Source organism: Gorilla gorilla, chromosome 19 (assembly GCF_029281585.2).
Source record: "Gorilla gorilla gorilla isolate KB3781 chromosome 19, NHGRI_mGorGor1-v2.1_pri, whole genome shotgun sequence".
NCBI classification, from domain to species: Eukaryota; Metazoa; Chordata; class Mammalia; order Primates; family Hominidae; genus Gorilla; species Gorilla gorilla.
In genome coordinates this window covers 17,815,975-17,839,445 of record NC_073243.2, presented here as the reverse complement: position 1 = coordinate 17,839,445, position 23,471 = coordinate 17,815,975, and the positions used below count along the sequence as shown (strand labels likewise).

The window sequence follows — 23,471 nt, the reverse complement described above, 5'->3', positions numbered from 1 at the left end:
ACACCGCAGATGACAGACTGCGCGGTCATTTAGCAAATTTGCAAGAGAAAACAGGGGATCCTTGGAGAGGGGAGGATTAGCCATGGCAGAACCAGACCAGTCTCCACCCAAGGTCACAGTGCCCGCCCGACGGGCAGCGAGCGGCAGGGAGTCTCCCCGAGGCCCCGCCCCGCGAGGACGCCCAGCCTCCCTGGGCCTTGAGTCAGAGTGCGTTGCCTTTAAGACGTTCTGGAAAGTCACCGCGTCCGTGGGCGGGGAACCAGGCGCGGCGCGTTTTGTCCCTCGCGGGCCGCCGTGGGCTGGGCCGGGCGCGAGGGCGGGGCAGGGAAACGGCGGCGGGGTCAAAGGCCACGGCGCGCACCACGTGGGCCGGTGACTCCGTCCTTCCCGCAGCGGCCGCGGCGCGCAGGGCACTTGGGTTAGTGGCGCGGCGGGCGGCGCGGACAGCCGAGGCGGACGCCCGCTCCCGCCACCATGGTCATCAAGACGGACGAGTTGCCGGCGGCCGCCCCGGCCGACAGCGCCCGGGAACACGGCTCGCAGGCCGGGGGCAAGGGGCGGCCGGGCGCGGCCGGTGAGCGGGGCCAGGGCCAGCGGGCCGCTGGGCGGGGGGCGCCGGACCAGGGCGGGCGGGTTCGGGACTCCGCGGGGACCACCGCCTTCCCTCCGCGTCGGGCCAGTTGTATCTCGCTGGGGCCTCCACCGGGTCGCCCCCGCGCTGAAGGTCACCTTCACAGTCGCCCCCGGCTGCGGCCCGGGCTTCGCACGTGCGGTCCCGTGGAGGGCAGCCTCGGCTGGCACCCTCGGCGGGCACACGCGCGCCTCATCGCAGGGACACGTGCGCGCACACGCGGTTTCGGGGTGCGCCGCCGCCGCAGACCGAGAGAATCGGCGGCCCCACCCCCTCTGCGCCCGAGCATGGGAGCTCTCTGAGCTGGGGTCGCTCCGACACTTGCGGGACAGCCCCCTTCGGGCACCTGCTCCGCGGCGGCCTCCCAGGCATTCCCTGTGCGCAGGGCTGCAGCCCTGGGAGTGAGGCTTCCCAGGCTTGGTCTGTGGGAAGAGCACGAGGTGCGGGGTGTGCGTTGTGAGGGGCGTCCCTGGTTCATGCCCTGAGGCCAGGCTGTAACCGCAGGTCTTCAGGCTGTGGCGGAGACTCTCAGGTGTGTTGGCCTGCTCGGCCGACCTGGTGTAGGGGGCGTCTGCCTTTCCATGGGGCAAAGCCAAACTCCTTGGCAGGGGGAAGTGTTTGTGCCAGAACTTGATCATTAACCTGCCTTATTGCGAAAAGTGGGTCAGACCAGAGTTGCTGTTTTTAAGGCAAAGGTCGTTAGTGTGGAGTCAAGCTCCCAGCGATCCCCCATGGGGGCTGTATGGTGGTGACTGTGGCAGTGGCTGCAGCTTGTCTCGGGTGGGGCCTGCTTTCCCTTTCTCCTGAGCCCCTTCTCTTCCCTCTGTTCCCTCCACCGTGTCTCAGACTCCAGCCTTGGGGCTGGAATCCCCTTCCCAGACCCTCAGTCGTCATCTTCCTCAGGCCCTCTTTGCTCCGGGTGGCACTGGAGGTGCAGAGCTACTCCTGTCCCCCAGTCCCTCCCTCCTCCGTCGACTGTCCTCAGTTGGGACTTGTGGTCTTAACGCCTCATCATCTCCCTTCCCAGCTTCAGTGAGTGCGCCAGGGCTGACTTGGGAATCAGGATGGGGACAGCGTTCAGCCCTCTGACCCTGTTCCCATCATAGCGGAGTTGCTTTGGGGTGAGGGACAGGTGCTGGGGCAGTACTGCTGATTGTCTAGACAAGGCCAAGGTTTGGGCAGAATAGCAGATGCTCATCGCCCCAATCTACCAGGCTTTGTGCTGATGTGGCTCCGAATCAGTGGGGGCAGGCTGGATGAGAGGAGGTTGGCTGATTTCCCCTCTAGCAGAGACCCGAAGAGTCGAAGTGACTTGCCCAAGGTCACACAGCGATTTAGCTGTTAAGGGAAGTGTTTGGATTCCAGCTCATGGCCAGCAAGCCAAGGCTGCCGTGGCCTGGCCCAGAGGAAGCTGGGACAGGCGTGTTGGTTTGGATCCCATGCTGAGAACTAGGGGGCCGACGAGCGTCTGTTGGAGGATTTCTGTGAGGGAGTCAGTGAAGCCCCTTCCTAACTCTGCTGGAGGGGGGGGGCTCTGTCGGGGGTAAACTGAGTCAGGGAAGGGCACAGCTGTTTGTTTTGGGGAAACTGGGAGCATACTCGTGGGCAGGACATGGGCTCCTACGTCCCTGGGAAGGTAGTACAGCTAGCTGGGACTTACGTTACAGCCAGCCCGGATCTATTGAAAGAAGGACGGAGCCTTAATGAAGACCCCCCAGCTGGGGCCCAGCTGAGCATCAGAACCAAGGCTCCTGACTTCTGAGATCCAGCTCTGGAAGGCTCTTCAGCCCCCTTAGGAAGGAGCTGATCTAGGCCATTGAGGGTTGGGGGCAAGGGTTGGTTACCTTCCTGGGAATACAGAGGCTTTTAGGGGTTAAGAGAACAGGCAGGTTTTTCAGGTCCACAGTGGTGCGTCAGGTTCCTTCTGCCCAGGGGAGGGCTCCCTGGAGTTGAGGCCCAGAGGGGGAGGAGGAGGAGGCTGGCAGCTGGGGAAGGAGTCTAGGGGCTTATGGGAGCTCTGCAACAGGATCTTGGATGGGATGTGGGGAGAGCAGCCTGAGGAACTCTGAACTGTCCTCAGGCCCTGAACACCTGCCTCTGGCCTGGGTGGGACAGGAAGGAGGCAAACAGGTGCCTGGTCTGTAGGTTCTTCCATAGACCGCTTGCCCGCCCCATTGCCTTTCCCTGAAGCCCTGGGCTCCTGGGACGGGTGATGCACCTTTTAGGACCCTACTTCCTGCTGGAGCCTCACTTGCTGAGGCCTTGGCTGGGGCGTGGCCTGGCCCTGGCACAATCTTCTGAGTGAGATTGTGCCTGGCTTGGGCAGCACACAGGTCCTCTGGGAGGCCTACGTTTCTTTTCTAGTTCCTCCTCTCTGCCGCCTTTGGGCTCCCTGCGCCTCCAGGCCGGGGCAAGGGTGTGCTTTGTCTCTTCACTAGCATCTGAGTTTGCGTGTATGCGGAGTGCTGTTGGGGCATGGCTCTCCCGCTCTGCAGAAGACCTCCTTTTCCCCTCCCCTAAAGCTCACATCCTCAGAGGTGCCCCTGGGCTATGAGAGGAGGGAGTATTGGCCCAAGGGTGTAGAGGCCTTGGGGAGTGCTGTGACTGGGACAGTTCTGCCCCCTGAGTAGAGGCTGAGGCCTGGAGGAGGAGGCAGGTGCAGCCTACCTGTGGGTGCTGCCGGGCCCCTCGGGAGGGGGTGGGTGGGCTGCGCTGAGTGGGAGCGGGTCCATGGGAGCGGGTCGGCGGGAGCAGGTTGGTGGGAGCGGGTTGGTAGCCCGCGGGTCTGTGGGAGCGGGTGGGTAGCCCGCGCTCAGTGGGAGTGACTCAAAAGCCATGGGCTTGGGTGTCTGACACTCCTGTTTTTTCTTTCCTTTTTTTTTTTTAAACTTAATCCCAAATGTGATAGTAACACCTGGTTTTTTCTTGCTCTGGGTTGGCTCCTCTTGCCTCTGTGACCTTGGGCAGCTGCTTCCTAGCCTTCTGGAGCCTCAGTTTCCTCAGGTGAGATGGGCTGGCACGGCAATTTAGGGAGCTGCCATGGGCTGGGCCTAGCGTGAGTCCTGGCTCTGTGGTAATCAGAGTGCAGGTGGTTGTCAACACTTCTCTGGGGTCACTGCCAGGCTGCCCTGCCCCACCCCTCTCTCCGGAGGGTTAGGGTGTATTTCAGGAGAGGGTAGGAGCAGAGGGGCTCTGTCTAGGCCTGGTCCTTCTCCTCTGGTCATTGTGTGAGACCCAGAACCTTCCATGGGGGCTGTGAAGCAGCCCAGGGTCTGCCTGATCCCTGGTTCTGGAGGGGAGGGGATGGAGTGAGAGCCTGGCTCCCGCCCACCCTGGGTAGGGTGGATGCTGGGGCAGCCCTCACTGGGCGCTGGCAGCATGTCAGAGGCCCTGGGAAGGCGCCCTGGCCAGCTGGGCACCTCCTCCCCCGCCGTGTGGCCACTGGCCTCTTGCTGCCAGCTCTGTTCTCCCCTGGGAGAGACTTGGTTCCCTCCTGGCAGGGCCGGGGCTGCTGGGAAGGGAAGATGGAGCCTGCCAGCTTCTTGATGGAGCCTGGAGGCCAGGGGCACGGGTGCAGTTGTCCTCTGGGAAGCTGGGGGCCCATCCCCCTCCCTTCCACCAGAACCAGTGACTCCCAGGAAGGGGCTGGCAGCCAGGTCACCTGCAGGGGGCAGCAGGAGCCAGAGGTCCCAGCCAGGCCCTTGGCCCAGGGACAGTGGGGTGCTCAGTGTCTGGGACTGGTGGGCAGAGGCAGCCACCTTATGGCCTGGGCCCGGGTCTGTGCCAGCTGTTGGCGGCAGCTGGCAGAAGCGGTCCTGTTCACCCCCACTGGGATGGGAGCGGAGGAGAGGACCCCCTTGCTGGGCCCTGCCCCTGCCAGCCAGTCTCCTAGGCCCTCAATCTTGAGGGGTCCAGGTACCCCAAATTCTGGGTTCTCCGATCCCCCTAGCGGCTTTGCCGGCAGTGACCCCCTCTCTAGGGGGCATAGGGAGGTGGGCCTGAGTGCTGATAGCAGCTCCCCCTGGGGTCCTGGGGCCACTGGGTTCTCCTGGCCCACAGCCGTCCTTCTGGCCGACCTTGAACGGGATGCCAGGCAGGGGGAGTGTGCCCTTCCTGGGGCTGCCATGGCAGGCCTGGCCCCACTGAAACCCGAAGCCAGCCGGAGCTCCAGCCCCGGGCCGACTGGCTGCATTAGGGCAAGGGTAGCGGCAGAGGCTGGAACGAGGAACCCGGGCAATGCTGGGGCTGAGCTGGAGAGCCGGCTGCCTTGCTGCCACGGCCATCCTGAGACTCCAGAGCTGAGGGGAGGGCAGCTGCCAACTGCACCAGGTGAGCACCGGGACGTGGTGAGCCAGCCAGCTGCCCGCAGGGGAGATCGCTCGGCCTTCATCCAGGGGTGGGGAGACCTTCGGGGTTCCTAGGAGGAAGGATTAGGGCAGAACATGCTGTCCTGGGGAGAGGAGGCCCCTCGGGAGCCAGCTGCATTCCTTTGAAACGGGATAGGGAATAGGTACCCCCTGAGGGTCATCTCCCTGGGCTGGGGAAGGAGTGTGGGAGCCGTGGCCACCTTGCCTTGTCCTCCCTCCTTTCTGTCTTCCCATTTCAGACATGCGAAAGAACACAGGCTGTCTCTGTCTAGGTATTTGACTCCCCACTTCTGGGATCTCATAGCTCAAAACCGCTGTTCTGTATTGGGTGGGGGCCCTTCCTGCTTCTCCCCTTATTTCAGGGGCTTGGCAGCCAGCACAGCCTTTCTCAGGGACCCTGTGGGGGCAGTTCCTCCACCTGGCTGCCCTGCCTCTTGCTGTTTGCAAGCTCACCGACCACCGCCCCAGCTGTCTTTCTGCTCTGTCACTAGAGTCAGGCAGGTGTGTGGGGCTGCTCACGTGCGAGGGGATTGGGGCTGCCCTTCCTGGGGCGGTTGGATCCTGGAAGGGAGGTCTTTGTACCTCCTCGTGGTTCCTGGGAGTCCACTGCAGGCTTGGAGAGGGTGGGGTGGGGTTGGAGAGCCATGACATGCACAGTTACTGAAGGTCCTCAGTGGCCAGAGTTGAGGGAGTGCCGCGGCGTAGGGTGCGGGCTGCAGGAGGGAGTCTGGGGCCCGTTCTGACTTGGTTGACCTTAGGCCAGGCTCCGAGCCTCTCTGGGCTTCAAATACCCCTCTTTGGGGTAAGGGGGAAGAGATCCTCTGAGCTCTTAGAGGTCCTGTTTCTCGTTTGCTTGTGGGGATCCAGGGAAAGGGAGCCACTCTCTCCAGGCCCCCCGGTCTCTGCCTTTCCGTACTGGCCTCATCCCTTCCCTGAGACTCCTGCTCCGTGTTTCTGGTGGGTCCGGATTGGGACCACACAGTTCTGGGAAAGGCACCTGTCCCCACTCCTGAGAGCCGGGTGGGGAAGGGGAGGCGGGGTCTAGATGGGATGGGCAGAGCTGGGCGAGCTCTTCTTTCTGGAAGGGAACCCAGGCCCTCCTCAGAGTTGGGACCGTTGAACTTCAAGCCAAGCCAGGCAGGTGAGCCTGGCCCATGGACAGATCCTGGGGGCCAAGGTCCTCATCTCCTAGATGGGTACCCAGGCAGGCCCGTGTCTGCTGGAGGGTTACTGAGAGGCGGTCCTTGGCTCCTCAGCGGAACAGGGGGCTCTCCTTTGTTCCACTGGTGCCTGGGTAGGAATGCAAGGTTTTGTCACCTGCTCCCCACCCTGCTTACAGCATGTGGATTGGGTGCTGTCTTCAAATATTGGATGTAGCTAGAGGTTTGCAGTAAGTACTTTATTTGTTGCCTTTTTTGTTGAGCCTGGGCAAGAGAGAAGGTGGTGGGTAGAGCTGCTGGTGAGGACGCCACCCTGGGTGCAGCCGAATGTCTCTGGGAATGAAAGGGGGAGGGAGTGTGATTGTGCCATTAAGGGTCATTTGGGCAGGCTGTTGAAAAGGTTTATTTCTCCTAGGCCTTGAAGGGTGAGTCAGTGTTTGCTGTACAGAATGGGATGTCAGGGGCAGCACAGACACAGAAGCACAGCGCTGGGAGGGCGGTGGGAGGGCTGTGGGCAGTACCAGGCTTCCATGGTGTGGTGTCCTTAGACCTCAGCAGGGAGCAGGCAGGAGCTGAGGCTGACTTCAGGTGGGTGCCTGAGAGCGCTGGCCTGAGAAGCTTGGTCTTGTAAGCAGTGGGCTTCCTAGGAGGGTTGCAGGTGGCACTGCTGAAATAGAGGAAATGCCTGCCCCAGGGCAGTGGCTGCAGAGGCCGGGTCCCGTGGGTGGGTTGGGAGATTTAGGGTGGGTGACTAGATAGGGCAGGTGCCAGTTTGAGGAGGAAGATGAGTTCCGTCCCTGCAAGACGAGGCTTCAGTGATGCCTCAGGGACAGCCACATGTTGATGCCTGGGAGGCAGCGGTCTCCTTGGTCCAAAAGGCTGGAGAGAGGACAGGATTGGCCGTGTGAGCCACGAGGCAGGAGTGTATGGGAGGAGGTGGGGTCAGAAACAGGAGAGGCTGGGCCTAGGCACTCCCCTGCAGCCCCCCTGCAGCCCAGGACCACAGCTCAGGAGGGATGGAAGAGGATGGAGCTGGAGAGGGAGGGGCAAGGGCACTGTGTGGGGTCAGAGAAGAGGAGAGGAAGAGGGGAACTGCTGCTGGGAAGCTAGGTGTGTTAGGGCCGGAGGAGACCCTCGGGCTTGGCTTGAAGGGTGGCTTTGGTGACCTTGGGGAGAGTGGTTTGGGACATGGGTTCAGGTGCAAGCCATACCACAGTGGGCCAGGGAACAGTGGCTGGGAGGGGTGGCTGGGTGTGGAAGTGGCCTGCAGGTGCATGGAGGGCGAGGCGCGACCGTGAGGCTGGGGCTCTCGAGGGCGTGCAGATGCCTTTCCAGAAGGCACCTGTCCCCGTGTGGGGTCAGGCGGATGGCCCCGCCGACCAGCGAGACTGCCCGATTCTGACCCGTTCTTGTCACCCGCAGAGCTGCCATCAGTCATGCTCTTAAACGGGGACTGCCCAGAGAGCCTGAAGAAGGAGGAGGCAGCGGCCGAGCCACCCAGGGAAAATGGGCTTGACGAGGCCGACCCGGGAGATGAGACCACCGGCCAGGAAGTCATTGTCATTCAGGACACGGGCTTTTCTGTGAAGATCCTCGCCCCTGGGATCGAGCCCTTCTCCCTGCAGGTAAGATGGAGGAACGGGTGCTGGGGGCCAGGCCTGAGCCTGCTGGGGAGGGTGAGCTGGAAAGCTCAGCCTTGCTCGTGCTCCTACCGGCCCCACTTTGTGGCAGGAAACTGAGGATCCCGTGCCCTCCCTAGAGTCACTCAGCTAGCGTGGTGGACGTGGGAATCGAGCCCAGGGTTAGGTCGTTGCCCCATTGCTAGAGGACAGCGACCAGCTGGGCCTGCCAGCCCTATGTGGGGAGGGGAGTGATAGTGGCTGGGAAGTGTTGGCATCCCAGGACTCCCCAGCCTCTTGCTCTGTGCCCTCAGGCAAGTCACCTCTCTCTGGGCCGTGATTTTACCATCTGCCAGAGGGGAGGGTAGTATTGGGTAATCTCCAAGGGCAGAGCCAGCTTGGAGGTCTTGCAAGCCGGTGACTCAGTGGGGAACGAGACAGGGCCGTCGTATGTCTCGGCACCCGCAGGCTTGGGCCCCAGAGCACCCCTTCTGGAAGGGGAAAGGCATTTGCCCCAGGCACCTTAGCATTGGGCAAGGCTGGGGGCGAGCCTGCCGTCTTCTGTCCCCCTGTTCTTCATCTCCCTTCTCTGCTCGGGCATTGCTCTTGGTCTGCAGGCCGAGTCGGTGGGCCAGGCTCCAGGCTGCACACACAGGGCATGGCATGTGTGGACACGGCCTGGATTTAAAAGCCAGAAAGTGGGATAGCTGAGTATTTGGGGCATTTATTCTGGGGACCAAGGTACTTTGGGCTGGGAACAAGGGGATATTGTCCTTGCTGTCCGCTACGTGGCCTCTCACCGGGGCGGTTGGGGCCTTCTCTCCCCGCTACGTGGCCTCTCACCGGGGCGGGCGGGGCCTTCTCCCTGCAGGTGTCCCCCCAGGAGATGGTGCAGGAGATTCACCAGGTGCTCATGGACCGGGAGGACACGTGTCACCGCACCTGCTTCTCACTGCACCTCGATGGCAACGTGCTGGACCACTTCTCGGAGCTGCGCAGTGTCGAGGGGCTGCAGGAGGGCTCTGTGCTGCGTGTGGTGGAAGGTTGGTCTGGAAGTTGGACAGCCTGCCCGGGGGAGGGCCCACGGAGGCAGAGGCAGGCAGCACCATCCATGCCAGGGTCCCTGTGTCACGGATGAGCTCATGGAGGCAGGATTGGAGCACAGGTCTGCTTCTCAGGCCAGAACACCTGTATCCGCCAACTTCACGGCCCATGGATTAAAGAACAGAGCCGTGGGCTGGGCATGGTGGCTCACGCCTGTAATCCCAACACTTTGGGAGGCCAAGGCGTGTGGATCACCTGAGGTCAGGAGTTGGAGACCTGCCTGGCCAACATGGTGAAACCCCATCTCTACTAAAAATACAAAAAGTTAGCTGTGCGTGGTGGCAGGCGCCTGTAATCCCAGCTACTCGGGAGGCTGAGGCAGGAGAATCACTTGAACCCGGGAGGCAGAGGTTGCAGTGTGCCCAGATCGTGCCACTGCGCTCCAGCCTGGGCAACAAGAGCGAAACTCTGTCTCAAAAAAAACACAAAACAAAAGAACAGAGCCGTGATTCTAAAAAAAAAAATCAGGCAGTACCATCCCAGGGCTTGAAGTTAGCCCAGTTCAGTTCTGTAGAGATCCATGAGAAGTCCCAAAAGTTTCCTAGCCCTAGAGTGGGGAGGTCGGGCACGGGGAGGTGCCATCCGGTTGGTCTGTGGCCTCGAGTTTTCTGGGTAGAAGCTTCTCGGGTTCCACACCCAGGGCCTGTCCGCCTGTTGAGAGCAGTGACGGAAAAGGTCTGTAGCTCAGCAGCGCCCACAGTTGATCACGGAACCTCTCCCCTCCACCAAAAGAGCTGCCATTAAAATCCCATGAAACCACATAGGGGCAGTGTTGACACTGGGGGCCTTGGAAAGTCCTCAGGCCACCCCTACATGAGGCTGCCTCGGGAGAGCAGGGCAAGGCTGTGGTGTGGAAGTCCCACAGCTCCAAAAGCCCTGCCCAGCCGACACACTGGCGCACAAAAGCAGGCAGCCTTGTGGACGCCTGAGGCCTGTGTGTGCTTCAGAGGCATTTGGCAGAAAGTTCTTTATGAACAAAGATCCCTGCTCACCAGTAGGCAGTGTGTGTGTGTGTGTGTGTGTGTGTGTCTGTGTGTGTGTGTGTCTGTGTGTGTGTCTGTGTGTGTCTGTGTGTGTCTGTGTGTGTGTGTGGTGTCAAAACCAGAACTCCAGCTTATGTGTTCACAGTGGAATTTGAAAATGGAAACCTAAAGTTGAAAATTAAAACCACTGTGTTAGCACCTCCAAAACCTGTTTTGTGCTGAGCAGGTTGTTCAGGGTGCAGGGCCCTGGTAACGCCATCCCCTCCCTGCCTTCCTGACAGAGCCGTACACGGTGCGTGAGGCCCGCATCCACGTGCGCCATGTCCGAGACCTGCTCAAGAGCCTGGACCCATCCGATGCCTTCAACGGGGTTGACTGCAACTCCTTGTCCTTCCTGAGTGTCTTCACCGACGGCGATCTGGGAGGTGCGGGAGGCACTGGGGCCGGGGATTGGGCCAAAGGGCGGGGAGCACGGAGGTGGAGGGTTGGAGAAGGGGCCGAGGGACCTGGGCCTGAGGCACCCGGACCAGGGCCATCAGGAGGTAGGGAGACAGCTTCCCTGGGTGGCCCTGTGCTGACCACCAGCCTCGGGTCCCTCAGACAGTGGGAAGCGGAAGAAGGGCTTGGAGATGGACCCCATCGACTGCACACCACCCGAGTACATCCTGCCAGGGAGCCGGGAGCGGCCACTGTGTCCCCTGCAGCCCCAAAACCGTGACTGGAAGGTAGGATCCTGGGGGAGGGAGGAAGAGGGTCCCTGGTGGGGTGGAGGCCCCACACCAGAGGCCGGGCCCCTCACACTCGGCCGCTCCCGAAGCCCTTGCAGTGCCTGAAAGTACTCACCATGAGCGGCTGGAACCCGCCCCCGGGGAACCGGAAGATGCACGGGGACCTCATGTACCTGTTTGTGATCACGGCTGAGGACCGGCAAGTCAGCATCACCGCGTCCACACGGGGCTTTTACCTGAATCAGTGAGTCCCTGGCAGCCCACCATGCCCCCCTGCCGTGCCGGCCGTCCTGGGTCTGGGCAGACACCTGGGCCCCCGCTCAGTGCCCGCCCTCTCCCTGCAGGTCCACAGCTTATCACTTCAACCCCAAGCCCGCCAGCCCCCGCTTCCTAAGCCATTCCCTAGTGGAGCTGCTCAACCAGATCAGCCCGACCTTCAAGAAGAACTTCGCTGTGCTGCAGAAGAAAAGGTAGTGCCTTCGTCCCCTCCCACCTTGTCTCATGGCACACAGGGGCATGGGGTGAGCTGGCCCACCTGCACTCCAGTGCTTCTGTCTGAAGAAACCGCCCTGGGCCCCCAGTGTTGGAGTCCTCGCTCTAGGGAGCTGTCGGCCAGTGCCGAGACAGCAGCCGCAGGAGAGGCGTCCGTGCACTTCCATCTGGCTCCAGGGCAGTGTCTCGGGGTGGGAGATGCCGGAGCAGGCGGGGGCCTCAGAAAAGGGGCCCGTGGAAGGGCTCTGAGCTTGGTGGGCTGCCCCATCTCCCCCTCCCCTGCCTGCCACAGGGTCCAGCGCCACCCGTTCGAGAGGATCGCCACCCCATTCCAGGTGTACAGCTGGACAGCCCCCCAGGCGGAGCATGCCATGGATTGCGTGCGCGCAGAGGACGCCTACACCTCGAGGCTGGGCTACGAGGAGCACATTCCTGGACAGGTGCCTGTGACCTGGCCCTGCCCTCGCTGGGCACCCCTGCCCTCCTGGGTGCTGGGCTGGTTCCGTGCACTTCCCTGGAGGCCCCATGCTTGACTTCATTTGGGAGTCCGGGGCTCTTCTCAGGAAGGTAGAAGGAGGGACTTCTGGGAGCAGGTCACAGGGCACAGGCTGAGCTCGTTTCTCCCTCCCTGATCTTTCTGCAGACCCGAGACTGGAATGAGGAGCTGCAGACGACGAGGGAGCTGCCTCGCAAGAACCTGCCTGAGCGGCTGCTCCGAGAAAGGGCCATATTCAAGGTGCCTGCAGCCTCTGCTGACCGGCAGTCTGAGGCCTGCTGTCCACCTGCTGACGGGTTTTCTCATGTAGAGGAGGAAAGCAAGGGAGGCAGGGGCAGCCCTAACCCTGTCAGGTTCCCCGAAGGCCAGTCAGCGTCTCCCGCAGGGTCTGCTAGCCTTCTGCCTCCCAGCAGACCATCCCAGTACCTTTTTCTGGCCTCTCTGAGGCTTTGAGTCCCTGGGAGGAGCAGGCCCTACTTCCCGTAGGGACTGAGTGTCCAGGGCCGTCCAGCTTCCCGCCCTCCATGACTGCTGTAGGGCTTTTGCCTGGGCGAGCACTGGCCAGCCATGGCCCTTCTAGGGCGGGAGCTCATTTGCATAACACTTTTAGTTTGCTGGGGTTTAAAAGTTATTAGTGCTGGGTTACTAAGAGAAATGAGGAAAAGCAGTTGCTTAAAAAAAATCTCAGGCCGGCTTCAGTAGCTCATGCCTATAATCTCAGCACTTTGGGAGGCCGAGGCAGGCGGATCACAAGGTCAGGAGTTCAAGACCAGCCTGGCCAATATGGGGAAACCCCATCTCCACTAAAAATACAAAAATTAGCTGGGTGTGGGGACGCGTGCCTGTAGTCCCAGCTACTCGGGAGTCTGAGACAGGAGAATTGCTTGAACCCAATAGGCGGAGGTTGCAGTGAGCCGAAATTGCATCACTGCACTCCAGCCTGGGCGACACAACAAGACTACGTCTCAAAAAAAAAAAAAATCTCAGCCAGGCACAGTGGCTCACGCCTGTAATCCTAGCACTTTGGGAGGCTGAGACAGGCAGATCATTTGAGCCCAGGAGTTGGAAACCAGCCTAGGAAACATGGTGAAACCTCGTCTCTGCAAAAAATACAAAAGATCAGCCAGGCATGGTGGCATGTGCCTGTAGTCCCAGCTACTCGGGAGGCTGGAGTGGGAGGATGGCCTGAGCTAGGGGAAGTCGAGGCTTCAGTGAGCTCGTATCTCGTGCCGCTGCATTCCAGCCTGGGCAATAGCGTGATACCCTGTCTGAAAACAAACAACCTCCCATAGTTATACTGCCTAGAGATGATAATTGTAGAAACAAAAACTCATTTCTCGGGTACCTACTTCACCAGAGATGGTGCCAAGTGCATTATAGAGACTATTTCCTATAATATACTGGACAACTTGTAAATGTCAATACCTTTATCTGTTCAAGTTCGCCTGGCACATAACTGGTGGATCCCAAACCTGCACACGCTTGTTAATCACTAAGCCCTGCTGTCTCCTTCAGCACAAGTGTATTCTCAAAACATGGGGGTTTTGGTTTGTTTGCGCTTTTTTAGAAATGGAGTCTCACTCTGTCCCCCAGGCTGGAGTGCAGTGGTGTGATTTCGGCTCACTGTAACCTCCACCTCCCGGGTTCAAGCAGTTCTCCTGCCTCAGCCTGTCGGGTGGCTGGGACTACAGGGGCGCGCCACCTCGCCTGGCTGATTTTTTTTGTGTTTTTATTAGAGATGGGGTTTCACCATATTGGTCAGGCTGGTCTCGAACTCCTGACCTCAAGTGGTCTGACCGCCTCGGCCCCTCAAAGTGCTGGGATTACACGTGTGAGCCACCGCGCCCGGCCAAAACATGGTTTTCTTGCCCTTTTCTACATATGAGGAAACTGAGGCTCCGGGTTCCTAAGGCAGGCCCAGTTGCCTCCGCGGTCTAGGTGCGTGCGCTTGGCCAGGTGGATGCAGGCTCCTGTGGGCGCGGCCTCTTACCCTGCCCTCCTCGACCCCCGGCAGGTGCACAGCGACTTCACCGCGGCAGCCACCAGGGGCGCCATGGCCGTCATTGACGGCAACGTGATGGCCATCAACCCCAGCGAGGAGACCAAGATGCAGATGTTCATCTGGAACAACATCTTCTTCAGCCTGGGCTTCGACGTCCGAGACCACTACAAGGACTTCGGGGGGGACGTGGCAGCCTACGTGGCGCCCACCAACGACCTGAACGGCGTCCGCACGTACAACGCGGTGGACGTGGAGGGGCTGTACACGCTGGGCACGGTGGTGGTGGATTACCGCGGCTACCGGGTCACGGCCCAGTCCATCATCCCCGGCATCCTGGAGCGGGACCAGGAGCAGAGCGTCATCTACGGCTCCATCGACTTCGGCAAGACCGTGGTGTCCCACCCGCGGTACCTGGAGCTGCTGGAGCGCACGAGTCGGCCCCTCAAGATCCTGCGGCACCGGGTGCTCAACGACCGTGACGAGGAGGTGGAGCTCTGCTCCTCGGTCGAGTGCAAGGGCATCATTGGCAACGACGGGCGCCACTACATCCTCGACCTGCTGCGCACCTTCCCCCCGGACCTCAACTTCCTGCCCGTGCCTGGCGAGGAGCTGCCTGAGGAATGCGCCCGCGCCGGCTTCCCCCGCGCCCACCGGCACAAGCTCTGCTGCCTGCGCCAGGAGCTGGTGGACGCCTTCGTGGAGCACAGGTGAGGGGCGGCCCTGCCGGATCAGGGCCGGGGCCAGCTGCAGGGAGTGCGGGCGCCCTGGGTGGGTCCGGGGCTGGGTCTTTGACGGGAGAAGCGCTGGAGAGTGAAGAAGGGCTCCGTCTAGCCACAGTCATTGGAGACCTGTTCCCACCTGCCCTGCTGTCAGGCTCCCGAGCGCAGAAACCCGGGCTGCAGACTCGCGAGCAGCCAGGCGGGTAATGCGGCTGTGGCGGACACTGTTCTCTTAAGGAGCACTTGGAAGTCTGGGTGGCTGTGACTGTCCCAGTGCTGGGGCGGGCAGTTGGGGCACCGGGGGTCCCCACCGCTGGTGTTTAGTGCTTAGGAAATGGGGAAATGGCCATGTCAGAGGTCCCACAGCATGAGTAACTCTCAAATGCCAGTGGCTTCCTGTCACTGTTGAGAGCCCTGACCTGGATGGGGAGCTCCTCTTCTCCCACACCCTCCAGAACGCAGCTGCCTTTTTTTTTTTTTTTTTTTCTGAGACGGAATTTCACTCTTGTCACCCGGGCTGGAGTGCAATGGCACGATCCCGGCTCACCGCAACCTCTGCCTCCTGGGTTCAAGTGATTCTCCTGTCTGAGCCTCCCGAATAGCTGGTATTACAGGCGTGCACCACCACGCCCAGCTAATTTTTTGTATTTTTAGTAGAGACGGGATTTCTCTATGTTGGTCAGGCTGGTCTCGAACTCCCAACCTCAAGTGATCTGCCTGCCTCGGCCTCAAAGTGCTGGGATTACAGGCGTGGGCGCCTGGCCGCCTTTTTCTTCCTGTCTTGGGAGATCTTGGTTTTTCTGCGTTGACTCATGCACACCGGCCAGGAGGTGCCCTATGCCTGTGGGGTGTGGAGCCCCAGCTGCCGGGAGCCGTGGGCCAGCAGAGCTCCTCTCCCCGACGTCCACCTCCTGCTCTGCCCTGTTTCCTCTGCTCCAGGTACCTCCTCTTTATGAAGCTGGCCGCCTTGCAGCTGATGCAGCAGAACGCCAGCCAGCTGGAGACCCCCTCCTCCCTGGAAAATGGTGGTCCTTCCTCCTTGGAGTCCAAGTCTGAAGACCCTCCAGGACAGGAGGCGGGAAGTGAGGAGGAGAGTAGCAGCACCAGCGGCCTGGCCAAGGTGAAGGAGCTGGCAGAGACCATCGCCGCAGACGACGGCACAGGTGGGGCTGCTGCAGATGGCCGGGAGAGAGCCCGGGCTGGCCCTGCAGGGGTGGCTTATGACCCCCACCTGGGAGAGGCTGGCAGACATCTCTGCAAGGAGCTAGGGGGCGAGGCTTGGGGCAGCCCAGCTCCACCGGTGGCAGAGGGGACCCGTGTCTCATGGAGCCATGTCTCCACAGCAGACCCTCGGAGCCGGGAGGTGATCCGCAACGCATGCAAGGCGGTCGGCTCCATCAGCAGCACCGCCTTCGACATTCGCTTCAATCCTGACATCTTCTCACCAGGCAAGTGGTAGGGGCCGGCCAGCGCAGGAGCCCTCCAGGGCCAGAGCTTCGCTGGGGGGCCTGGGCCCTTGGGGCTGGTGGGTTTGTCCCCCATCTGAGCGCTTCCCCCGCCAGCCCCAGGCGGCATTTGTCTTGCCACTGCCTGGCTCAGCCTCTCTGCTCTCCCTCCTCCAGGGGTTCGCTTCCCTGAGTCCTGCCAGGATGAAGTTCGGGACCAGAAGCAGCTGCTGAAGGATGCAGCTGCCTTCCTGCTCTCCTGCCAGATCCCTGGCTTGGTGAGGGAGGGGCTGCGGGGCTGGGTGGGGCTTGTGCGGAGGGTGCTGGTCCCTTATCTGTCTCCGACTTGGAGGCCCATGAACACAGGCTCGCAGGAGTGACTTTTTCAGCTTTCCCTGAGTGGGCATCCCCGTTTGACAGATGGGGAGCCTGACCCCCAGAGGTCAAAGGCACAGGCCCTGCTGAGCCCACCGTGTGGGCTGGCAGCTGGTAATCCAGTCTTCTGAGCCCTGGGTGGTGGCACGGCTGGGGGGACGGGGCCAGAGCTCAGTGGGGGCTGCCCATCCTCCTCCTCCTCCTCCTGCAGGCTCTGTGTCTGGTCCCAGGATGCTGGGTGCTCCCCCAACACCGTGGCCTCCAAGCCACAGGACACGGGGCTGGGGGTCAAGTAGTGCCCCCAAGCGGGCACCTCTGCTTCTCCCACATGGTTAGAGGGGCCTGTACCACGACTGGGCTCTTGGTTCCTGGCCCTGCCTCCCTGCGCTCCTGCCAGAGGCTGGGCACATTCTGACATCCTGACTGGGAGCTGGAGCCTTCGGGGTCCTTCTCCAGGGCCTCCCAGGATAGCTGTGCTCCCCCAGAAACACTCAGTTGGGTGGAGGCAGAGGAGCTGGGTGGGGGCCTGAGCTGCTGCAGCCCGCAGGTGAAGGACTGCATGGAGCACGCGGTCCTGCCCGTGGACGGGGCAACGCTGGCAGAGGTGATGCGCCAGCGGGGCATCAACATGCGCTACCTGGGCAAGGTGCTGGAGCTGGTGCTGCGGAGCCCGGCCCGCCACCAGCTGGACCACGTCTATGTGAGTGCTGCCCGGGGTGGGGCGGAACGGGAGCTGTGGGGCTGGGATGGAGGCCGGGGGCCTGACCAAGACCTCCCTTCTGAATCCTTCCAGAAAATCGGCATTGGAGAACTCATCACCCGCTCGGCCAAGCACATCTTCAAGACGTACTTACAGGTGCCACCCGTCTGCTCTGCGGCTGGCCATGGCCTCCCAGGGTGGTGTGGGGCGTCGGGAAAGAGCCTGAGGTGGGGCTGAGGGCCCTCATGACTCGGATCCAACCTGCCTCGCAGGGAGTCGAGCTCTCCGGCCTCTCAGCCGCCATCAGCCACTTCCTGAACTGCTTCCTGAGCTCCTACCCCAACCCCGTGGCCCACCTGCCCGCCGACGAGCTGGTCTCCAAGAAGCGGAATAAGAGGAGGAAAAACCGGCCCCCAGGGGCTGCAGATAACACAGCCTGGGCTGTCATGACCCCCCAGGCGCTCTGGAAGAACATCTGCCAGGAGGCCAAGAACTACTTTGACTTCGACCTCGAGTGGTGCGTGCGGGGCAGGGGCGGTGGGGTGGGTGGGATTGGGCAGATGAGGCGGCCACCACCCGCTCCCAGATGGCGTCTAAGGCCTGTGGTCGTAGGCCAGGGAGTCAGAGGAGAGAAGAGGGAGCAGCTGTGGAGATCACTGGGTGCTGGAGGGTGAGGGCAGCCGGGAGGCTCCCAGGGGCCGGGTGGGGCAATGTTAGGTGGAGGGTGGGGCAGTGTTGGGGGCCCGGGCTGGACAGTGTTGGGGAGCTGGGTGGGGCGGTGTTGGGGGGGGCCCGGCGGTGCTTGGGCTGCTCAGGCCCCCTGCTCCCTCCTCAGTGAGACCGTGGACCAGGCTGTGGAGACCTATGGCCTGCAGAAGATAACGCTCCTGCGGGAGATCTCGCTGAAAACAGGGATCCAGGTGGGCACGGCTCACAGCGTCCCCGCTGTGTCCCCGCTGCAGGCTCCCACTCCTGGCCAGGGCCACAGGGGAGGTGGCTTTTTCATAGTAGCCGTCTGTGCGCAAGCATTGGTGGGTTGGGAGGTGCCAACCCACTGCACCTGGGGCTGAGGCTTCCTGTGGTGGGGGGGCTGCCCCCCAGGTCCTGCTGAAGGAGTACAGCTTCGACAGTCGCCACAAGCCCGCGTTCACCGAGGAGGACGTGCTCAACATCTTCCCCGTGGTCAAGCACGTCAACCCCAAGGCCTCGGATGCCTTCCATTTCTTCCAGAGCGGGCAGGCCAAAGTGCAGCAGGGTGTGTGGCCGGGTGGGGCTGGGTGGAGGCGGGGGCTCCCCATGGCCCGTCCTGACCTTGCCACCCCTGGGGGTGCCCTGCAGGCTTCCTGAAGGAGGGCTGTGAGCTCATCAATGAGGCCCTGAACCTGTTTAACAACGTCTACGGAGCCATGCACGTGGAGACCTGCGCCTGCCTGCGCCTCCTCGCCCGCCTCCACTACATCATGGGCGACTACGCAGAGGTACCCTCTGGGCTGTGGCAGCAAAGGCCTGGCCTCGTGTTGGGGGATGGGGAGTGAGGGGGCCCCTGACGGAGGAGTGGGTGGCGTCCAGGGAGACCCCAGGAAGTTGCTAGTTCTGCCCAGGCCACCCCTGGCTCCACCCCTCTGTAACTGTGTCCTGGGGAGAGCTTGGGAGCACCCTGTGCTGCGGTGAGGTCAGTTCTGGGAGGCGATGGCAGGGGACCCCCCCACAGGGCGTCAGCAAGGACGCCTCCTGAGACTCCGTGAGTGGGCAGGAAGCATGCCACCGAGCTCCCGCGTCCTCTGTGCCCAGTGCAGGCTGTGGGGTTCTGGGTGCCCTGCCTGGCCGGGGCTGGTGGAGGCTGTGGTGGGGTTCTGGGTGCTCTTCCTGGCCAGGGCTGTTTCAGGGTTAGCGTGTCTTAGGATCCCTACTCCCTGCAAAGGGACTGTTTTTTCTTCTGTTTATAAATGGGTGGGTTGTTTGTTTGTTTCTGAGACAGGGTCTTGCTTTGTCACCCAGGCTGGAGTGTAGTGGCGTGATATCGACTCCCTGCAGCCTCAACCTCCTGGGCTCAAGCGATTCTCCCACCTCAGCCTCCCGAGTAGCTGGGATTACAGGCGTGCGCCACCACACCCGGCTAATTTTTGTATTTTTAGTAGAGATGGGGTTTCATCATGTTGGCCAGGCTGGTCTCAACTCCTGACCTCAAGGGACCCACCCCTGCTCAGGCTTTTTTTTTTTTTTTTTTTTGGTAACATTTTTAGTAGTTTTAGGTTTGTATTTGGGTGTTTGTGGAGATTTTGTTGGGCGTAAGACATGGGTGTGTGGAGGTCTCTGTGGAGCGTGACCCGCCCCTCAAGGTGTGGCAGCAGCTGCTGCTGACCCCCCTCCCCCCTGCTGCACTGTGCTGGGGACAGATGCAGGGCGCAGCCGGAGGGGACAGGAGCCTGCAGAGCAGCACCGTGGGCTGCTTGGCCGGGGCCAGGCGGGCTCTGGGTGCAGTGGGGGTTCCCACGCCGCGGCAACCACCACTGTCTCTCCCCCCAGGCCCTGAGTAACCAGCAGAAGGCGGTGCTGATGAGCGAGCGGGTGATGGGCACCGAGCACCCCAACACCATCCAGGAATACGTGAGTCGCGAGTGCCGCCCGCGCCGGGGGCTGCGAGGGGCTGGGTCCACGGCCACCCTGACCTGTCTCCGCCCCGCCCGCAGATGCACCTGGCCCTGTACTGCTTCGCCAGCAGCCAGCTGTCCACCGCCCTGAGCCTGCTGTACCGCGCCCGCTACCTCATGCTGCTGGTGTTCGGGGAAGACCACCCCGAGATGGCGCTGCTGGACGTGAGTGCTGGGGCGGGGGGGCGGCAGGGACCCAGCTCCATCCCAGGGGACCGGGAGCTGACCAGGGCCCCCCACCGCCTGCCCCCAGAACAACATCGGGCTGGTGCTGCACGGGGTGATGGAGTACGACCTGTCGCTGCGCTTCCTGGAGAACGCGCTGGCCGTCAGCACCAAGTACCACGGGCCCAAGGCCCTCAAGGTGGCCCTCAGGTGAGGGGCCGCCCGCCCAAACTCCAAGGCCCTCAGGTGAGGGGCCGCCCGCCCAAACGCCAAGGCCCTCAGGTGAGGGGCGGCCCGCCCAAACGCCAAGGCCGGCGGAGGCCTGCGGGGCAGCCGGCGGGGGCGGGGAAGAGGCCCAGTGCTCTTGTCTTCCTCCCCCTTGACCTCCCCCTCTTCTCTGAGCCCTGGACTTGCTGTTCCCCTCGGTGGCTTCCAGGGAGGGATCTAGAGGAGACCCCGGCCCCCGAGTCAGGCCCCCACGCCCAGCCCACTTATGCCCTTCCCTCGCCCCGCGCCGCGCCTCCCGGCAGCCACCACCTTGTCGCCCGAGTCTACGAGAGCAAAGCTGAGTTCCGGTCGGCCCTGCAGCACGAGAAGGAGGGCTACACCATCTACAAGACGCAGGTGCGCGGCGGGGGCGGGGCCGCGGCGGCGGGGGCGGGGCGTGGGCGGGGCCGCGGGGGCACGGGGGGCCTGATCCCTTCCCGCCTCCGCCCGCCTCCCCGCAGCTGGGCGAGGACCATGAGAAGACCAAGGAAAGCTCCGAGTACCTCAAGTGCCTGACCCAGCAGGCCGTGGCCCTGCAGCGCACCATGAATGAGATCTACCGCAACGGCTCCAGCGCCAACATCCCGCCCCTCAAGGTGAGTCCGGGGCGGAGCGGCCCCTTCGGCCCGGCGAGCGCGGGAGCCCCGCTCACCGCTGGTTTCCCCGCCCCGCAGTTCACGGCCCCCAGCATGGCCAGCGTCTTGGAGCAGCTGAACGTCATTAACGGCATCCTCTTCATTCCTCTCAGGTGAGGCCTCCGCCCCACTCAGAAGCGTCTCCTAGTTCGTGGTTTTTTGTGAGTTGGAGTCTCGCTCTGTCACCGGGGCTGGAGTGCGGTGGCGCCGTCCCGGCTCACTGCAGCCTCCGCCTCCCGGGTTCAGTGATTCTCCTGCCTCAGCCTCCCCAGTAGCTGGGATCACAGGCGCCCGCCACCACGCCCGGCTCATTTTTGTGTTTGTAGTAGAGATGGGGTTTCAATTCACCACGTTGGCCAGGCTGGTCTCAAACTCTTAACCTTGCGATCCGCCCGCCTCGGCCTCCCAAAGTGCTGCGATTCCAGGCGTGAGCCACCGCGCCCGGCCCGCCCCGCTGATTTTCCTCAGCATCCTCGCATTCCGCGAGTGCCACCTTGGTGTTTCTGCTTCACACAAAGTATCTTGGCGTCTTCCCATCAGTCCCTAAGAAGCGGCTTCATTCCCTCCCCACCGCTTCCCATTCTACGGCAGGGTGGGCCTGAGGAGCAGGCCCCGGGCTCCCCGGGGTGGTCACAAGCAGTGTGGCCTCCTGTGGGGAGTGGATTTGGTCAGCAAGGCGTGGCAGCAGCCCCCCAACTCCGCTTTCCTCCGCCTGCGCTGGAGGGAGGCCACCGAGGGCAGTGAGGGGAGCCCCGAGGCCGGGTCAGGTGCGGGGTCCTTACCTTCTCCGTGTTCAGGGACCTTCCGCCTTCAGGAGGGAAGCGCTTGTTCACACACATTTCCCACTGAATAGAGCACAGAGCCTGAGCTTATCCCACAGGAAAGCCGGGAGGGTGGTGGAGCCCCCAGGACTCCTGAGACCCACCTCCATCCCCACCCTTATCCTCAGCCAAAAAGACCTGGAGAATCTGAAAGCCGAGGTGGCGCGGCGGCACCAGCTCCAGGAGGCCAGCAGAAACAGGGATAGAGCCGAGGAGCCCATGGCTACCGAGCCCGCGCCAGCGGGGGCCCCAGAAGACCTGGGCTCCCAGCCGCCGGCTGCCAAGGACCCTTCTCCGAGCGTGCAGGGATAGAGAGGGAGACAGACGGACAGCCAGCCAGCGGCCCCGTCACCGGGGAGCCCGACTCCGGGAGAAGGGGGTGTGCCTGCGGGCGGAAGAGGAAGCAAAAGGCCCTTTTCCTCCACGTTTCACCCCACCCCACCCCCGTATCCTCCTGGGAGCCTGGCCTGCCTGCCCCGCAGAAGGTGTTTTTGCGCTGGTTCAATGAATAGATGATGCAGAGGCCCCACTGGAGACACGTGAATGGCGTGTGCGGCCATCAGTTCCCGGCTGGGGGGCAGGTGTTGCTTCGGCCCCCACCCTCCGGCAGGCGTGTGCGAGTGCGTCCCTGGCTGTGAGTGTTGACCGTCCCTCTCCCCTGTACATAGCCCGAGCCGGTCCTGAGTGGGTGACTCCTGAGTGGGTGACGCGCAGACGGGATTTCTCAGGTCATTTGTATGGTCGACATGATGGCTGCTGCTTTTGCTGCCATCACCCCCGTGCCCAGCCTGTCTGAAAGTTCAGGGTTTAAGCCGAAAAACCTGGTGGGGAGGGGTGGGGAGCCGGAGCTCTGTGGCGGGGCTGGAGGGTTGGGGTGCACTTTACTTTGGGGCGGGACGGGAGCCGCCGTTGTGATTGGCCACGTCTGGCTGCTGCTCCCGAACGGAGGGGTCGGGGTTGGCTTGCGGGGTCCTCAGAGCCCAGTGGGTGGCGCTGCCACAGGCTCTGACTCGGCTCCCTACTCCCTGCACCCAGCTGGGCGTAGCCTTGGGGCCTGCGGTCTGAATGTATCCCTCTCCTCCGTTTTAACCTGAGCTGCCGAACGCACAGTGGGCCGGGGGGCGGGGCTGGGGGAAGCAGGGCCGAATTACGGATCCCGGGAGTTACAGGTGCCGACGTGATGTCGCTTCTCTAGAGCCCAGCTCCCTTCCTGGTCTTGAGACTGGCTCTGGGGGTGGCGGGGGCCCCCACACGCTGCTCCCGCTCCACCCTGCCTGTGCTGCTGCTCTGTGCCTGCTGTCAGAGCCCTGGTGGGGGAGGATGTGGCCACCCTGAGACCCGGAGGAGACGGGCGTCTGCCTGGGTTTGCGGAGAGCTGCTTATGGGTGTGGTCTGTCCAGACACCTTGTTGCAAAGGGGATGGGCGTGAGCGGGCAAGCAAAGCATCCCCACCGCTGAGCAAGAACTTTTTCTTGTTTTTAAACCATCACGTCCTCATTTCACATTGGAATAAAGTGAGTTTTTGAAACCTGCGGCCCCAGGCTCACCTGTGTGTTCTGTAACCCGGTCTGGGTGGATGGTGAGGGCTGACAGGAATGTGACTGGGAGAGGAATAGATACAAACGAGGTCAAGTTCGAGGTCATGCTTACATTGTCACTTGAGTGGGAGGTAAGGGGGTGGAATCAGGCACTCAGCTGGAATTCACCGAGCTGCCAGTCCGTCACCAGGCTCGCGGGAGTGTCGTGCAGGCGAATGTCACTTGTCACCAGGTGCAGAAGAAACTGCTGTGAAGGCCAGGTGGGGAGGGGTGCTGGGCTGTGCATGGCCAGGCCCTGTGCATGCTGGACCCGTGAGGTCACTGAACACCCCCCCTGGCTGGCCACCTGCCCCTGTCCCTTCACTCGAGGTAGGAAGGAGGGTGGGCAGCACTGCCCAGAGGTGAGACATTGGGGGCAGGGAGGAGGGCCTCAAGTTCGCCACCCTCGGACAGGATTCAGAGAGCCAAGACCCAGGTGGACTTGAGCGGCAGAGCCTGTCTCTAGAGGGGAAATTGAGCACTCAGTAGCTGCTGACCGCTGCTCGCCATCTGTCTCCAAGAGCAGGCCCTCGG

The 23,471-nt window shown here is 62.3% G+C and overlaps 1 protein-coding gene across 3 annotated transcripts; it reads left to right on the top strand.

The window, feature by feature from the left end:
- The first annotated feature begins 340 nt into the window (after positions 1-340).
- CLUH (clustered mitochondria homolog) lies at positions 341-22,894 on the top strand. Of its 3 annotated transcripts, none has more exons than XM_004058259.5 (26): positions 341-574; positions 7,581-7,783; positions 8,649-8,820; positions 10,146-10,289; positions 10,465-10,589; positions 10,682-10,836; positions 10,937-11,062; positions 11,377-11,524; positions 11,728-11,820; positions 13,595-14,289; positions 15,241-15,464; positions 15,648-15,749; positions 15,924-16,024; positions 16,669-16,821; positions 16,915-16,977; positions 17,094-17,338; positions 17,657-17,741; positions 17,923-18,076; positions 18,160-18,299; positions 19,348-19,428; positions 19,512-19,637; positions 19,726-19,847; positions 20,168-20,261; positions 20,366-20,500; positions 20,579-20,652; positions 21,489-22,894. In XM_004058259.5, exons 1-26 carry the CDS (start codon positions 475-477, stop codon positions 21,670-21,672), a joined length of 4,044 nt encoding a protein of 1,347 aa, XP_004058307.1. In that variant the 5' UTR covers positions 341-474; the 3' UTR covers positions 21,673-22,894. The 3 variants fall into 3 exon arrangements, with proteins under 3 accessions (XP_004058307.1, XP_018868781.1, XP_018868780.3); XM_019013236.4 differs by having other exon boundaries at positions 15,645-15,749; XM_019013235.4 differs by lacking the exon at positions 341-574 and adding an exon at positions 3,667-4,960.
- The last annotated feature ends 577 nt before the right edge of the window (positions 22,895-23,471 follow it).

Coding starts and splice junctions, on each gene's coding strand:
- CLUH (XM_019013235.4), top strand. CDS start 4,156: ATGGAGCCTGCCAGCTTCTTGATGGAGCCTGGAGGCCAGGGGCACGGG. Junction 17,742..17,922: donor CGCTGAAAACAGGGATCCAG/GTGGGCACGGCT, acceptor GCTGCCCCCCAG/GTCCTGCTGAAGGAGTACAG. Junction 18,300..19,347: donor TCATGGGCGACTACGCAGAG/GTACCCTCTGGG, acceptor CTCTCCCCCCAG/GCCCTGAGTAACCAGCAGAA.